The sequence below is a fragment of the Brassica napus genome, chromosome A6 (assembly GCF_020379485.1).
Source record: "Brassica napus cultivar Da-Ae chromosome A6, Da-Ae, whole genome shotgun sequence".
NCBI classification, from domain to species: Eukaryota; Viridiplantae; Streptophyta; class Magnoliopsida; order Brassicales; family Brassicaceae; genus Brassica; species Brassica napus.
Window position 1 is genome coordinate 26410601 of NC_063439.1, and position 16267 is coordinate 26426867.

General features: G+C 36.3%; 2 protein-coding genes and 1 pseudogene across 18 annotated transcripts; 1 reads left to right on the top strand and 2 right to left on the bottom strand.

Moving 5' to 3' along the window:
- Positions 1–1744: 1744 nt before the first annotated feature.
- Positions 1745–2976, bottom strand: LOC106431544 (amino-acid permease BAT1). The gene is made up of 4 exons (XM_022688506.2): positions 2801–2976; positions 2417–2706; positions 2217–2346; positions 1745–2140 (listed from the first exon to the last, which is right to left on the bottom strand). Exons 1-4 carry the CDS (start codon positions 2966–2968, stop codon positions 1868–1870), a joined length of 861 nt encoding a protein of 286 aa, XP_022544227.2. The 5' UTR covers positions 2969–2976; the 3' UTR covers positions 1745–1867.
- On the bottom strand, positions 1921–4592 carry LOC106431578 (annotated as a pseudogene).
- A 5680-nt stretch (positions 4593–10272) lies between these two features.
- On the top strand, positions 10273–15969 carry LOC106431574 (receptor-like kinase TMK3). Of its 17 annotated transcripts, none has more exons than XM_048781316.1 (11): positions 10273–12619; positions 12708–13713; positions 13818–13877; positions 13962–14085; positions 14207–14301; positions 14389–14478; positions 14563–14656; positions 14897–15089; positions 15163–15240; positions 15315–15601; positions 15698–15969. In XM_048781316.1, exons 1-2 carry the CDS (start codon positions 10402–10404, stop codon positions 13160–13162), a joined length of 2673 nt encoding a protein of 890 aa, XP_048637273.1. In that variant the 5' UTR covers positions 10273–10401; the 3' UTR covers positions 13163–13713; positions 13818–13877; positions 13962–14085; positions 14207–14301; positions 14389–14478; positions 14563–14656; positions 14897–15089; positions 15163–15240; positions 15315–15601; positions 15698–15969. The 17 variants fall into 17 exon arrangements, with proteins under 17 accessions (XP_048637273.1, XP_048637275.1, XP_048637274.1 ...); XM_048781318.1 differs by having other exon boundaries at positions 14563–14640; XM_048781317.1 differs by having other exon boundaries at positions 14389–14471; positions 14560–14656.
- Positions 15970–16267: the final 298 nt, after the last annotated feature.

Sequence of the window (16267 nt, forward strand, 5' to 3'; positions counted from 1 at the left end):
AAAAACACAAGAAACTAGAATGAGACTTTCGTCTTGCACATGATGAAATATAATGACAAATATTTGATATTAATGAAATGAAATACGTTTATATGTAAACGAAGAACATACATGTGGTTAGGGATTTTATTAAGGGTTGTCCGGATCCTCTGCCCATTTAGGGGGTGATTGGTAGTTGCTGTAGGTGCTGTCCACAGCCCTATTTATTTCCACAGCACCAAATTCAGAGCAATCAAGCTTTAATTTTTTTTTTGAAACCACAGCTCTTGAATTAATCTAAAGCTGTACAAGTGCTCTGCAGAGCCAAATATCCAAAGCAATTGTTTAGTGCTTTCCATAAAATTCTACAGCAATAAAATCTAAAGTCACAGCAAAAAGTCTACAGATTTTTTTCTACAGCAAAAATTTTAAAGCTACAGCCATTACCAATCGCACCCTTAAGCTTTGCAATTTTAGTTCTTTTTATAAACATATCCATTTATGTTGTCAATTTAGTTCCATGCCCGTTAAATCTGAAAATGTCCGCTTAAGCCCGTTAGACTTGTTTATGTTTTTTTTTTATGAATGCAATTTTCTATCAATAATCTTTCATATTTAATATTTTTTTTTAAAAAATATTTTATTTGAGTTTAAAACTATAATAAATTAAAATTCAAATTAAAGAAAAACTTTAAAATTAAAAAGATTATTTTTATTAAATATAATCTTTTGATAATAAAAATAATCTTTTGATCATACCATAAAATATCAGTAAGTCCTAATAGGTTTTAAATACAATTATAACATAATTTTTTTTCAAAAAATAACAATCTAAATATAAACGGAATGACCCTGTATAAATCTATTTATTTTTTCATAATAATTCTATATTTGGCCGTTTAGGCCCACTCGCTTATGCACATTTTAACATCTCTTCATGTGGTTAATATTTGACTCATTACCTACACACTTTTTACATAAAAATATGCATACATCCTTACCAAGTCTTCAACTATAGTTTGATTAAAGTTTTAAAATATGGTTATCTGATAAAGTTTGCCGAACTTGCTGAATTTTGGGTTTTGCAATTATGGGCCAGATCAAAACAAAAAAAAATGAAAAGTAATGGACCTAGCTTTTACAAAACCTGCAAATAGGTCTGAAATTTGAAAATATAATTTAGGTGTGTTTATACACATATCCGTTTGTACACAATGTATGGTCCTTTAATTTTATAATATATTACTTATATAATTAAATTGTCTATAAGTATTCATACATAAAAATAACTCTATATTAATACATACATTCTTTTTTGTGAAAATTACGAATCCCCTATATCCCATATATATAATAACTATTAATTGCATGTATATACTCTTTATAACATATAAATAATTCATGGATAAGTTTAAGTAAATGATTTTTAAAAACTTTATTCTTAAATTATTACAGGTTTCTTTGGCACTAATCCAGAAGATACACACTCAAGCATGACAACAAGTAATTTGTTAAACTTTCGTCTAGTATGTGTTCAGTTAAGAGCACAACATCACTCTTAAATAGTTAGTCTGTATATGCATTTTGCTAGGGGTTGATAATTTTACACTAAAGTGTGTCTAAGCTCTTTCTAACGATGCCACATAATCAATATAAAAATACTTAAGAGATTGCCACCTAAACAAGTCTAAAATTTAATTAGTACAAAATTAAGATTACATCTTTTTAAAAAATCTTCAGTTAATATTTAGGGGATATAAAATAATAATAAAAAAATGATGATGTTTGTTTGTATATATCAAACGGTAGATTATATCTTGAATGCCTTTACTATATATATAAATAAGAAAACAAACATGAAACAACCCCAAAATACTATAAAGTTGTTTCAGCTAAGAATGTTGGAGACGGGGCCTGTAAACCAATGGCGGGCCGTTATGGGATATGCCACGGGAAGTGAGAAGAGGACGGAGATGGTTGCAACCCATATGACTGCCACCCAACCGACCACCTTTCCGTACCTCCCTAGGCTGAATGGTCCAGCCACAAAGGTTTTGCGTGACAGCGTCACTCTTAGAAAGATCGGTATTGCGTATGCTATGTACAGTCCAGTCGTTGCTATGGACACCATTGCGTGGAACGCCACTATACTCCCCAGTGACTGCCAGTTTTAGATCAGATCAGTCAAACAGTAATCCCATCACATAGAGAAGAAGAAAGAGAGAGACGGAGCTTACGGTGAGGGCCATACAGAAAGATATGGAAGCAGAGAGCCAAACCGCGTTAACGGGAACCTCTCTGCTGTTCACTTTGTGCCATAAGGGAGAAAATGGCATAGCTCCATCTCTCGAAAACGCATAAGCCATCCTGATTATATCCCATATACATATGATAAAAATCCACTAAGTCTCAAAACCAAACGCAAATACATACATACCTAGAACTGCTGGTGACAGAGCTCATGCCACAGAAAAACACAGCAACAGCAACAATGCCTAAGCACACGATACCTCCAGTACCACTCCCAGACCTGCTCTTGAAAGCTAAGTAGAAGATCTCAGCAATGGCGTACCCACCAGCGTTGTTGGTCTCACTCCGGAGGTAAGGTATGTCTGTGACAGCATAGCTTATGCCCCGTATATAACCCCATCCAAACAAAATTGATATCCCAATGGCACTGATTATTCCTCTTGCCCCATTCTTGTCTGCATCAATCGTCTCCTCAGTCTACAAATTTTTTAATTTTATTCCAGTTATCAAGAGAAAAGCTCAAGAATCATAGAATAAGAGACAAAATCCATTTGTTTGTTTCTATACTCACCATGTGGGCAGAGGCATCATACCCTGTGATGGTGTACTGGCTCATGAGGAGTCCCAAAACGAATATGTAGGCGTAGCTTGTAATGCCGAGTCCATTGTCAGTGTTGAAGTTAGTAAAGACAAACTTAGTTGTGGCTCTCTCGGTAGAAACCACAGGAATCAGGATCATAAGCACCAGAACCCCTTAAATAAGAGATACTTACTTGGTTACTTATTCTTTTTTGAGACTTAAACACATACAAAGAGATGAGAGGTACCTAGTAGATTCCAGAGAGCAGCCAGCTGTCCAATGAAAGACAAGACGGAGATAGGGGGGCTGTTGAGAAGTGCATGTATGAATAAGATCCCCCCATGGATAGCAATGACTACATAGTCCGATCCTTCGTATCCTCCGCCGTCTTTACCGCCGGTGGAGAGAAGGACGATCACTTGAATCAGCTGTGCCAGAGAGAAGTCAACGCTCGTCAAACACACAACCTTTTCACTTTGGCCAGACACAACAACGAACTAAAGTCTGGTCAGAGTTGTTACACTACACCTGACCAACAATGTTAAACCTGAAAGATTGTGAAAAAAAAGTGACACACAAAATTAGAGAGACGGTTTGCTTTCAAAATAAAAGATTCAGAGAGAGAAGAGAAGCATGCACCAGCCGGTCAGCCAAGAGGCAAGAGGAGCCCATCGAGGGCCAGCGAGCATAGCACTCCAGTAGTAGAGACCACCGGAAGTTGGGTACGAGGAGCAGATCTCAGCCATCGACAACCCTACACACATAGTGAACACTCCAGCCACGAACCATCCGTAAACCAGAGTAACCGTGCCGCCGAATCTCAAACCGGTGTTGTACGTTGTAGTGATCCCCGTGACTCGTGAGTCACATGTCCTTCTCTATTAAAGGCCTTGATTTTACCAGACTAAGTAGAGAGAGAGAGGAAGCCAAGTCTCGCGAATGGCCAAGAGGTGTTGTCCACTCGGGAAGCTTCTGTGACCTTCCTTGACTTCTCCTGGCTCACCATGGCATACCACACCACCTAAAGCATCGAACAGCTCTTTCCCGCCAGTAGAAGTTAGGACGAGGACGTCCGGTGGCTAGCTTAATCGAGTCGGTGATGAAACCAGTTATCAAAACGGTGAAGAGCAAGCCGAGAATGTACACGCACGTTCTCTTCATGTAGAAGCAGACGAATATTATGATAGGAAGCAGAACAGCGTAGATGGGCACTGACCAAACGGGGATGGTGTTGTCGTTGAAAGGGTACTTGAGATCTGTCATCATGTCTTTACCGACGTATCTGTAGAAAGGAGAGATGAGTTGCAAGCCGATCTCGATGGCCACCAAGATCACGAGAATGATCCAGTCGTGCTTGTGTTTGGAGGCGAGACCTCCTCCGTGGCTTCTTATTGTGTGAATGCCGAGATCTATCTCTTGCATCCTCCCTCTCTGCGGCTCTTGTTCCTGTTCAAAAAACACACAATCAAGTTAGTCAGACTTTTGTAATCTAATTGGATCAAAAAGGGATTGGTGTATCTCAATCGCGCAGTTTCTCAGTATATTATCATTACTACCACGACAAGACTTGCTCTATATATCCAACCAGACTTGTCTGTCTGATTCGCTGTGCTAAGCACACTGTTCCATTAATTATATTCTCGTTGACTTCAACCTAACTTAGCAGGTTGACATTTATTTTTTTTTTAAAAGAGAAGACAAACAGAGAGGAGAGTCTAGATTAGGTTTACCTGAGTATTTCCCCAAAACTTGAGAGGAGCGAAAAAAGCGATCCAAGTACCATCGGAACAATGAAGATTTTGATTACGCTTCTCCACTACAGTGAGATCTAGGTTTACAAGCGCAGTGCGGAACGGAACCAAAAATAGAAACTGATAGTAGTTGCAGAAGAAGAGGGTTGGGAATGGGAATGGGAATGGGAATGGGAACGGGAATGGGGGTGAAGACGCGTTTTGTCTTTATTAAATTTTCGCAACTTTTTGTCGGAGACGTCGATAGAGGTGTTTGTCGTGTTTCTGCTGGACGGTTTACAGAAACAGGGGGAGTTGTTGATATAACTTCCTCTTCTTCTTCTTCTTCGTCGCGTTAGATTGAATGCAGTTTTCGTGTTTGACTTTTTTGACTTCTCTTACCGGTCTAGTTCGGCCTTCTCTTCCACACCGCGTGGGTCCTACCACTGGGAATATCTATCTACATGGGCTTTCAATTAGCCGATTATGTGGGCCTTGTATCCCTCCTTGCCTTGTGGGACAACACTAGCACACAGAGTTTGGAAGCATTTTCCTAACATTTTTTTTTTCTTCGAATGCACAATCATTCGCAAATCACAATTACTAGGAAAATTCAGATTCGCTGCAAACTCTTCAGTCTCTTTTCAACTGATATTATCCTTATTATTATAAATTGGTATATTCTAGATATCACATTATCGGATATGCCACTGACTTTTTTAGATGAATGCGAATATAAATCAGATTTTGTTTTAGTTAAGATCCCCTCCCAGGGAGAGAATCTAAAATATCTTATAGCTAAAAAGAAAATTAAGTAATCCAAAATTGGATCTTACTGATGGAGAAAGTAGAAATTACTGTTTGTGAGTGTCAAAAAAAAGGATGAAGTCAAGTAATCAGGCAAAAAAGGTCACAAGTCTGTTTGGTTTTATTCTGGAGTATATTGTCAACTTGCTCTGACCTGAGAGATGCTCTGTTTTCATTTTAGCCTTGGGGTATTTCAAGAAATTATTTCGTTTCCCGTTCCATCTCTATTTCTTTTAAAATATTTTTATTCATTTATTTTATTCAGACAAATATAAAAAAAAATAAGTAATTCATTTGTTTCATATTAAGTGTTATTTTAGGTTTGTGCACACAGATTAATAAAACAATTAATTTTGTATATTTTATATACAAAAAACACAATTATCAATACATCTAACCATATTTCAACCAATAAACAATAAATTTGGGAATAGCATTAATAAATTTTGCATTGAAAGTCGAAAACAACAACACTTAATATAAAATGAAAATAGTATTAAATAAATTTTTTATTTAAATATTTAAACCTCGATTTTCCTTATTTAAAGTCTTCCGAAATTTTGGAACTTCCCTATTTGTTCTCTTAAATTAGCCGAAATATTTATTCCAACCCAATTAAAACCTTAAATTATCCTTTTTTTTTAAAGGTTAGGTAACTGTTTTGAAATCCCTCTTGCTACCCAAATTTCCGTTTCAATTATATCTGTCTTAAAAAAAATCCCAAATACTCTTGTCTCTACTGAAAATTATCACTTGGATTCTCAAATGATTCATTTCCTTTTATCCGTTTCTTAATAAGTACAAATAAAAGTATGGGATAGACTGAAGCTTGTTGCCAACTAAAGTTAGCTGTTTATTTGTTGGACCTACCTTTACTATATATTTTTGTTTCCTTCATTTCTGCCTTTCATTTTGGGTAATAACAGAGTAAATATGTAAAATGAATGTATTGAATAATAGGTTAACCTATTCACTGTACAATAATAGCTCACTTATATACATGCTGAATAATATAACTGCCTAACTGACTCCTACAGTATATACACATGTACTCATAAGCTAATACACCCTCGCAAGCCTTTAATCCGGACGAGTCACAGGATGGTAAAGGCTTGAAACTGAAAGTCTTGACAACAAAGAATGAAAAGGACCCGGATGAAGCGCCTTTGTCAAGATATAAGCCAAGTTATTGGCAGAGGTTACATGAAGTGTATTAAGAAAACATCGTTTAATCATCTCATCACTCTGAATCGCACACGCACTCACGTCTATTTTTTTTATATTTGATCGTAAAAATTACTCACGATATATAGAATTTTGTATCCAGAATAAGTTTATGTATTCTCCTCGACAATTATATGTTCCAGTTTGACCACATTCAAGTTTACTTCATCATCTTACATATGTTTATGCAACTTTGCTTTAATTCTATTCTTCTTATCCCAAAATGTCTTATTTTAATATGAAGTCGATAAGTCAATAATGTTTTATTTCCATGACATGTTAACGTGGTGGACCATCCACGAACTAGTTCTGGATCATTGTATTTGTGTGTGTAGATACATCCCGATCATTTTCCTTCAGAAATTAAAGGAAAGTATCTAACCGTTTTTGGAATTACAGACCTCACATCTCTGTCAAAAATAACCTCTTTTGGATGCATATGTGATCTTATCGTTCGTTTGTATGAAATTAATTTCTCTAAGTTCTATCAAATTTTTAAATCTTTGTATATTTAAAATAGTTAATGAAAATTATATCTTCTCTATTAAAAGAGAAGTACCATTTTTATTTACTATTTAGAAGTCTACTAAGACCATTTCATTAATCACATAAAATGACATAATAATTAATAGGAATATTATAATAAATTAATTTTAACTATAGATTTGAATTTTATCTTCAGTTATAACAAAATCTGTTGAGAAAAATCTAACAAAATTCTAATAAAATTTTAAATAATTTTTATTAAATATTGCATTAATTAATTTCGTAATTAAGTAATATAATGCTTTCATTTAAATAAATTATCATCTACCACTAAAACGGGTTCAAAATTGTTAATCATGTCAGATTTTTTTATACAAATGAAGTTATTAACATATGTTAAAATTTTATTTCTACAGCTATAAATTTTTAAAAATCATATGTTGAAGAATATTTTTTATTTGATTATTTCAAATTATGAAAACTCGAAAACGTAATAAAAATAAAACAAACCCCTATATTATAATAAGAAACCTAAAAAAATAAAATTAAAGAGTTATAAAATATATAACACTAAGATATAAATTGTATATTTAAATTTATATAATAATATCAAAATTAAATATTTATAAAATGAAAATATACACGCACGATGTGCGGGTTAAACTCTAGTATTCTATTAAAACAGCAGTGTGACCCATTGATAAAAGTAAGGTCCAACAATTATTTTAACAATACATATTTTTTTATAGGATAACTGCAACGAAGCTTAATGACTTAATGTAACCGACTTCTATAACCACCTTTGATAACCACCTGAAATCTAGAATACATCTCTGATTCAAAAAAGCGGTCGCAGAGCCGTTTAATCGGGCACTGGAACGTTAGGTTGAACTTTACCGTGGTGAATTTACTTTGTTTGGCCAAAAAATCGGATTTATTAGAAAACATAAAAAAATTGGAGTTTCTAATGTTTTAAATCGAAGAATAAAAAACAAATCTATGTATTTGATGTATAGAAACCCAAAAAAGCTCAAAAATTTAAAGGATTTGGTAAATCCATGGTTGATGGCCGCAAAAAAAGTATTACAGAGAAAATCTAAACTATCGGAAAGAAGAAGAAGATGTAATTACAATAATACCACTCCTTAAAGAAATCATTAAAAAAAGAAAAAAAATTGATTTAACGCGCCCTCAAACTCGGGTTGGATTGTTTAAAAGCACTCCCAGTGACCACTAGAACGATGCAACTATACTGCTTTCTATACGAAAGTTAATAAATATATATATGTATCGCAAACTTCAAAAGTGCTCAAAATTATTTCCTTTTATTTTTTGATTTTATTTCCCATTTTTTGTTAACCCTCTAAGCGCATGATGTCCGTCCGACTCACGCCTTAGCGAAATTTTAAACATGGGAATACATAATTGTATTTTTTTTTTGTGAAACAAAAATTGTTTATTAACCTTTTAAATATGTACATACAATTGGTTATAGGTTTTAAGAGCATCTCTAATGTATTGCCGTATAATTTACTTTAAAATGATGCAACACCAAAATGGCTACTCTAATGTGTTTTTTCATTTTTCACTACAAAATCAATATTCTAAAATGATTCTTGCTGTTAGAAAAAAAAATGATTCTATCTTTATTTAATTAATGTTACTAACACCTTCTACTTACAAAAATGTACCAGTTAACCCCAAATATCTTATGTTTATAAAACATCCACAAATATAATTTATTTAAATTAATTATTTCTTATTAAAATTACAATAAATCATAAAATATATAAGATAAAATATTTTGGTTTAATAATAAGTATTAGAATATATTTTTTCACAAATTTCAACTAATGCATCTCAGAATGAACAATGAGTTTTTTTTATCCATGATTTTCTTAAATTGGACAAAAAAATTTTTAAAATCAAACATTTTCATCGTTTGGGGGCTTTTGGGCAATACTTCACTGATCATGGTAATTCTAGAAATGATTTATCATTTATATACTAAGCACAAGTCACATTGCCAATAAGATTTTGACACATGGCATTAATTTACAAAAACCAAAAAAATAATCGATAAATTTTTTTCTTTCATCTCCTATTTTTCTACAATTCAAACTGTCTATCCTAATTTTTCTCAGAATATAATCCCACGTTTTAGTCCACTTATCTATTACCAAACTGCTTTTTGTCAAACTGCTTTCTTTTCTATATAACTTGAAATCACCGTCAAGATAATCAATAAATTTCTAATGCATTTCCTTTGTGTTCATTTTTTTCAGAGTCTCACTTCACCGTACTTAGCCTACGTTGTATGAGAACCCAAATACCAATTATACTCTGGTGGTGTCCAAGATTATAAAATAAATTATCAGCAAAGAAGGTAAACAAAGTATTTCTAAACTTCTTTTCTCTATAAATTGTTTTTCATAGTTGGTTTTATTTTTTGGTATGAGTTTTCATATATGTTCTTATGACTTATTTTTAGAAAATCTATATTCCCTATTTGTTACAGATAGAGAAAACGTATTTGAAACAAGATATTGTAGTCACTAATAAGAAACAAACACAGAAATGGAAAAAGGGAATAAAAGAAGTAGCCACTAAAAATATATAAGGGTTTTTGGTGTTTAGAAGATGATGAACGTGTTTGAGAAAAAGGTAAAGAAAAATCTCAAATGTGTTTTTTTGTAACATCAGAATATGGATATTCTTTTTCATAATTGTTTCTTTCTGTTGGGTTTCTAATAACTCTCAAACTATCAACAAAGTAGGTATAAATTTTAATAATGTTTTGTTATAGCTTATAATTATATCATTGTTCTATGATCAAAAATACAAATTTATGCTTTATATGGAAGATTTATCTACATGAAAAATACAAAGAATAACGAATGAATCACATAGAGTACTTTAAACTATAATTATATACGTTGGTATATCTTAAATTTTTAACATAAAATGTTCGCTAGCTATATATATCTATTTCTCAAAAATACAAGATATATTGTTTTACCGTTTCCAAAAAAATTTAGGGTGAATGCAACCACCTCACATGCCATTCATATCTATATTTATATAGTATTTAATTAAAATATATAATAGTTTAATTATTAATTATAAAATTACAAATTTATTATTTAATAATTTGAAGTCTAATTATTTTTCTCCATGCGTAGCATGGGAATAACACTAGTAATTTCTATAATTCACTGATCATGACAATTTCTATAATTGTTTTTTCTTCTTCTTCTTCTTCTTCTTCTTCTTCTTCTTCTTCTTCTTCACCTAATCTTCAATGCCGCGTAAAACCCTAGACACTATACTCTACAACCTCCAAAAATGACAAGATCTCATCTCTTCCTCTGTCTCCTCCTCCTCCTCGCCTTCCTCAATTTCGCTGCTCCTCAAGACGACGCGAGGATCATGCTATCCTTCAAATCGAGCCTAAATCTCACCTCGGACGTGGACTGGTCGAACCCGAACCCTTGCAAGTGGGACACTGTCCAATGCGACGGGAGCAGCCGCGTCACTCGGATCCAGCTCAATCAGAAAGGCATCCGCGGCACTCTCCCTCCGAATCTCCAGAACCTCTCCGAGCTCGTCGTCCTCGAGCTCTTCTCCAACAGAATCTCCGGCCCAATTCCCGATCTCTCCGGTCTCACGAATCTACAGACTCTCAACCTCCACGACAACCTCTTCGATTCGACTCCGGAGAATCTCTTCTCCGGGATGAACTCCTTGCAAGAGGTGTATTTAGACGAGAACCCGTTCTCTTCGTGGGAAATTCCGGAGACTGTTAAGGACGCCACGCTACTCAAGAACCTTTCTTTAATTAATTGCAACCTCACCGGTTCGATTACCGTATTATTCGGCTCCGAGACGCTTCCAAGCCTCGCTTCGTTGAAGCTTTCTCGAAACAGTCTTTCCGGACCGTTACCTTCGAGTTTGTCGGGGTCGTCTTTACAGGAGCTTTGCCTCAACGGACAGCGCCTCAACGGTACCATCTCGGTGTTACAGAATATGACTTCTCTCGTCGAGGTTGATCTGCAAGGCAACGCCTTTTCAGGTCCGATCCCTGATCTCTCCGGTTTGCAGTCTCTGAGGCTCTTCAATGTAGGAGGGAATCAGCTCACTGGTGTTGTTCCACCGTCGTTTACTGGTCTGAAATCTCTTACCATTGTAAATTTGACGAGTAACTACTTCCAAGGACCTTCTCCATTATTCGACAAGTCTGTTAGTGTTGATGCGGTAGCGAAAACGAATAGCTTTTGTCTGGAGATTCCTGGTGCTCCTTGTGATTCTCGTGTTGAGACCTTGCTGTCTATAGCTGAGTCGTTTGGTTATCCGGTGAAGCTTGCTGTGAGTTGGAGAGGCAATAATCCGTGTGCTAGCTGGCTCGGGATTTCTTGTGTCGGAAGTAACATTACAGTTGTTAACCTAGGGAAACACAATCTTATTGGTACGATATCTCCGAGTTTTGCCAGGCTTTCGTCGTTGGAAAAGATCATTCTTTATAGCAACAAACTCAGCGGGAGAATACCGAAGGAGCTTACCACTTTGCCTAAGCTTTGGCTGCTTGATGTGTCTAACAATGACTTCTACGGTGGTGTGCCGAAGTTCAGGGAAGGTGTGAATGTTGTGACTACTGGTAACCTTAACATCGATAAGGATGGACCTGTCTCACCGAGTGGTGGAACTCATGGAGGGTCTGGACATAATAGCACTGGTGGTGGCGGAAGTTCTAAATGGTCGAGCAGTGTCAAGATCATTGTTCCTGTGGTTGGTGGTGTTGTTGTTGCATTGTGTATTGTTGGTGCATTGTATGTTGTTGGTGCATTGTGTATTGACAGCGATGCAATTAAACTCACAGTTGCAGCTTCTAGTCTCAACAATGGGGGAGGAGGAGGAACCGAGAGCTCTTACAGTCACAGCGGAAGCGCCAACAGTGACATTCACGTGGTGGAGTCTGGGAACTTGGTTATACCCATACAGGTTTTGAGGAGCGCGACAAACAACTTCAGCGAAGAGAATATCCTCGGGAAAGGCGGTTTCAGTGTAGTTTACAAAGGTGAACTCAGTGATGGGACGAAAATAGCTGTCAAGAAGATGGAGTCTTCTGCTTCTGTTGTGAGTGATAAGGAACTCGCTGAGTTCAAATCAGAAATCACTTTGTTGACTAAAATGCGTCACCGTCATCTCGTTGGGCTTCTTGGTTACTGTCTTGATGGTAACGAGAGACTTCTTGTCTACGAGTACATGCCGCAGGGAACTTTGAGCCAGCATCTGTTCCACTGGAAGGAAGAAGAGCGGAAACCTCTTGATTGGACTAGAAGATTGGCTATTGCCTTGGATGTAGCTAGGGGTGTGGAGTATCTACACACGCTTGCTCATCAGAGTTTCATCCATAGGGATCTTAAGCCATCAAACATCCTCCTTGGTGATGATATGAGAGCGAAAGTCTCTGACTTTGGGCTAGTCCGTTTAGCCCCTGAAGGCAAAAACTCCATCGAGACTCGTGTAGCTGGGACCTTCGGTTACCTTGCTCCAGAATATGCAGGTTTGCAACGGTTAATGTTTCATACTTTGATTGATTTAGAACTTACCCTAATTCTAAAGTTTCATACTTTGTGGTTTGATTATGGCAGTGACTGGAAGAGTGACGACCAAGGTAGACATATTCAGCCTCGGGGTCATACTTATGGAGCTAGTCACTGGACGTAAAGCTCTTGATGAGACGCAACGTGAGGACAGCGTCCATCTAGTGACATGGTTCCGTCGTGTAGCAGCAAGCAAAGACAGAAACGAGAACGCCTTCAAAAACGCAATAGACACAAACATCGAGCTGGACGAAGACACCTTAGCCAGGGTTGAAAAAGTTTGGGAGCTTGCTGGTCATTGCTGTGCACGTGAGCCTTACCAAAGACCTGACATGTCTCATATCGTTAACGTTCTTTCTTCACTCACAGTCCAATGGAAACCAACTGAGGTCGATCCTCATGACCTCTACGGTATAGACTACGATCTTCCGCTTCCGCAGGCGGTAAAGAATTGGCAAGCTTCGCTTAGCCAAACGGGAGATGACTCTGGATCTTCTGTTTGATCAAAAGCTCTGTAAATATCTGAATAATGCACTACTTTCATTGAATAAAAAAGATCATGGTTAGTGATATCCATGTATCTAGGACCAAGTTTATTAGTTGGTTTAGTGCTGCTATTGTAGGAACTTGTTGCTCTTTGTAAGGCTATTTATAGACTACTAAAAGCAAACAGAAATTGACTAATTCAAACTTACAAACTGAAATTTAAACTTCCAACGGCTCCTTTGATTTGCTCTAATAAACACTCCCTAAACTAAGCTTGTGGATGACAGCCAAACACAAGATCTTATCTTTTTTTTTGTCAAGGAGCCGTTGGAAGTTTAAGTTTATTTCGCCTTTCATCCGAGTTTTTTGCGTTGTTGGACCGTTTCGTCGTGAAGCCCATGGCGTGCTGGAATCAACATCTTCGTGGTGAAACGCGGCGTTTTCCATACTGTGAGTGTTTCTTCGCGTCTCCAGAGCTAATCGCAGCCGATCTTTCATCTCCTTCATCACGAAACCAGTAATCATCTTTAAGCCCTCCGTTAATCGATCACCCACGATCTATAAAAAGGTATGCTTTTTGTTATGCAAGGAGAAACCGAGGCAAAGCTTTCAACTTTTCACATCTATGCTCTTGGTTTCTTCAGAATCATTCATTAATTTTATGGTTCTTAGGAAGTTGATTGAGAATAACTATGAATACGATGGTGATGACCCTCTCTTTCCATGGATCAAGTGAGTTCCTTTTATCTTCTACTTTGTCTTCCTGATCCAATCTCTATGCGTGAGCTTCTCTCAAATGTATGAAATGGATGGTAGAGGCTTTTCCTCCAGGACGAGAATGCTGGAACGGTTAGTGATGTACGAGCAAACCGTTCGCAAGCTCTGGCAATCGGAACACTACAATGATAATCTTCGCTATCTTAAAGTTTGGTAGGAATATGTAATGTTTCTCTACTAAGTCGCTATGATTCATTCGTTGTATGAGGAGTACTAAAAGAAAAGTTCTAACTTTTGTTAATTTTCCAAAGCTGACCATGGCGCTGATTCATAATAATTTGCAGGTTAAGGGATTTGAAAACACATGTTATGCTTTGCACCTGGAGTTTCAGCCTAAGGTAAAGACTGCCAATGAGATCTTCAATCTCATAATATCTAGGTAATGTTTGTCATCTTGGTCCTGATCGTAGATTCATATTCAGCATTTGTCACATGGCTTGATTGAAAAGTGTTAAACTTTGTGCAGAAATGCAAAGCCTATGAAAGGTTGAATGGTGGTGCAAGAACTTCATGGTGAGAACTGTGAAAAGACCCAAACCAGCTGATGAAGTAAGAGGTTTCTTCTGATTTTTAACTGTTAAATTTCTTTATGTCCTGTGGTTATTACCACATGATACTTAATAATTCTACCTACCAGCAGGAACAAAAAAAAAAGTGTTCTACCATCGAGAAGTGGTCACTCTAACTTGAACTAAAAAGCAACGATCACAAGCTCTCTGTGCGCGACATCTGCGGTTAAACTTACCTTGCTTGATGTTGCTTATGAGTCCTGATTGTTTTGGTTTTTGTATCCACAATCGAGTTTTTTTTTTTATTACAAGGTTTTGGTTTGTTTTGCTCGGTGAATCTAGGACATGCTTTCAGATTTGTAGGATAATCATTGAGACTCTAGACAATTACAAAGTTATATAATTTTGATGTTCTGTAATAATATAACATGTTTCGTGTATTTTTGCTTTGCTTTTATTTTTCAGAAGAGAGAGATCTTTCATGATTTGGCTCCGCTATTGTGGCACTCTGTTGGTATCGTTCGTGCTCTTCTTTAGGTACTCTTCGTCCATTAAAGTTGTCTGGAACCTTGGAATGGTGAAACAGAATCAAACTATCACAATGACACTTTAGTGGTTGGGATTGGGAAGAGGCGAAGCAAGAAGCTCTCTTGAACTGGTATAAACAAAATTCTTAAAAGATCATAACATATATGTCCCAATAACCTGGCTTTTTCCATGCACTTTCTTAGCTTTTCGAAACAGATAATATTAGCCTGGGGAAGGCAGAGATGGGTGCACATCAATGTAGGAAAGCTCAAGAATCACTGGTCAGCCACTTTTCACTTCAGTATCTTATAACTGTATGAGTAATGGTTACTGATCGGAAAATGTGTTCAGCCAGGCCACGCTTCCCATAAATTTACGAGTCAGCTTACTGGAAACTTTGGAAAAAACAATGAGGTCAAAATGGATTTTAATCCCAACCAGAGGTGTAACCATCTCATATTTCTTTCATCCTAACTCGGCTTGATTACTTAGGCCTAGAGGGTGGTCCCCATTTCTCGCGTAAAAGCGATCCTTGACCATTCAGCCTTTCTCAACCAAGTATCCCCATCCCTTATTAAAGAAAGTCGATAATGAAATGAGGCAGGTTGTGCTAGCAGTGTGTTCAATAGAGTTTGGCTCTTGGTAGGCAAGACGGTCTCTGTTTTTTGTTACTAAATCCATGTAGAATGCTAAATTGTTTAACGGATCAGGATGGTACTCTTTTGTGTTTGTTTCTAGGATGGTAGCACATGCGACGGAGTTATTGATAGCTGGAAGCGATGAAGGAGAAGTGTTTGCACATGAGGAGCAGCGAAATTTGGGTGGAATCAACATGGAAAAGCTCCATAGACTTGACTATGCTCAAGTCTTTCTTCTTATGTTCTGACTCTGAAGTACCTTTTCTTTTATCACTTGTCATGTACCTTTCCTGTAAAAATATTAAGCTAAGCCTGCAGAGAACGTAGCTTCTGTGTATGCTTTATGGTTTTTTAAGGATAGCTCCTTTTATCTATCATCTTGCAGAAAACAGGGATTAGGCTTTTTAAACTGTTGTTCTCTTGGCAGCCACCACAAGAAAATCAGTTGCTTTTAGTGTGAAAAATTGTTTCCCTCATACATTGTTACTGTGTCAAAGTTATGCCATTTTAATTGAAAATCATTTGTTCATATGCTTAAACAAAAAAAATAGTAGGAAGTGTTCATTATGTTGTTCATGAAGTATAAAGACAAAACTACAGAGAGGAGATCGATATTTGGAGTGCAAAGATTGTTCTATACATCATGCTTTGAGGTGTGCTTCTTTTTTTT

Excerpts from the sequence above, each read along its gene's own strand:
- LOC106431544 (XM_022688506.2), bottom strand. The coding sequence starts at position 2,968 with ATGATCCTGATTCCTGTGGTTTCTACCGAGAGAGCCACAACTAAGTTT. Across the intron at positions 2,707-2,800 it reads ATGATGCCTCTGCCCACATG|ACTGAGGAGACGATTGATGC; the intron begins GTGAGTATAGAA and ends AAAAATTTGTAG. Across the intron at positions 2,141-2,216 it reads CTTTCTGTATGGCCCTCACC|TCACTGGGGAGTATAGTGGC; the intron begins GTAAGCTCCGTC and ends TAAAACTGGCAG.
- LOC106431574 (XM_048781313.1), top strand. The coding sequence starts at position 10,402 with ATGACAAGATCTCATCTCTTCCTCTGTCTCCTCCTCCTCCTCGCCTTC. Across the intron at positions 12,620-12,707 it reads CCTTGCTCCAGAATATGCAG|TGACTGGAAGAGTGACGACC; the intron begins GTTTGCAACGGT and ends TGATTATGGCAG.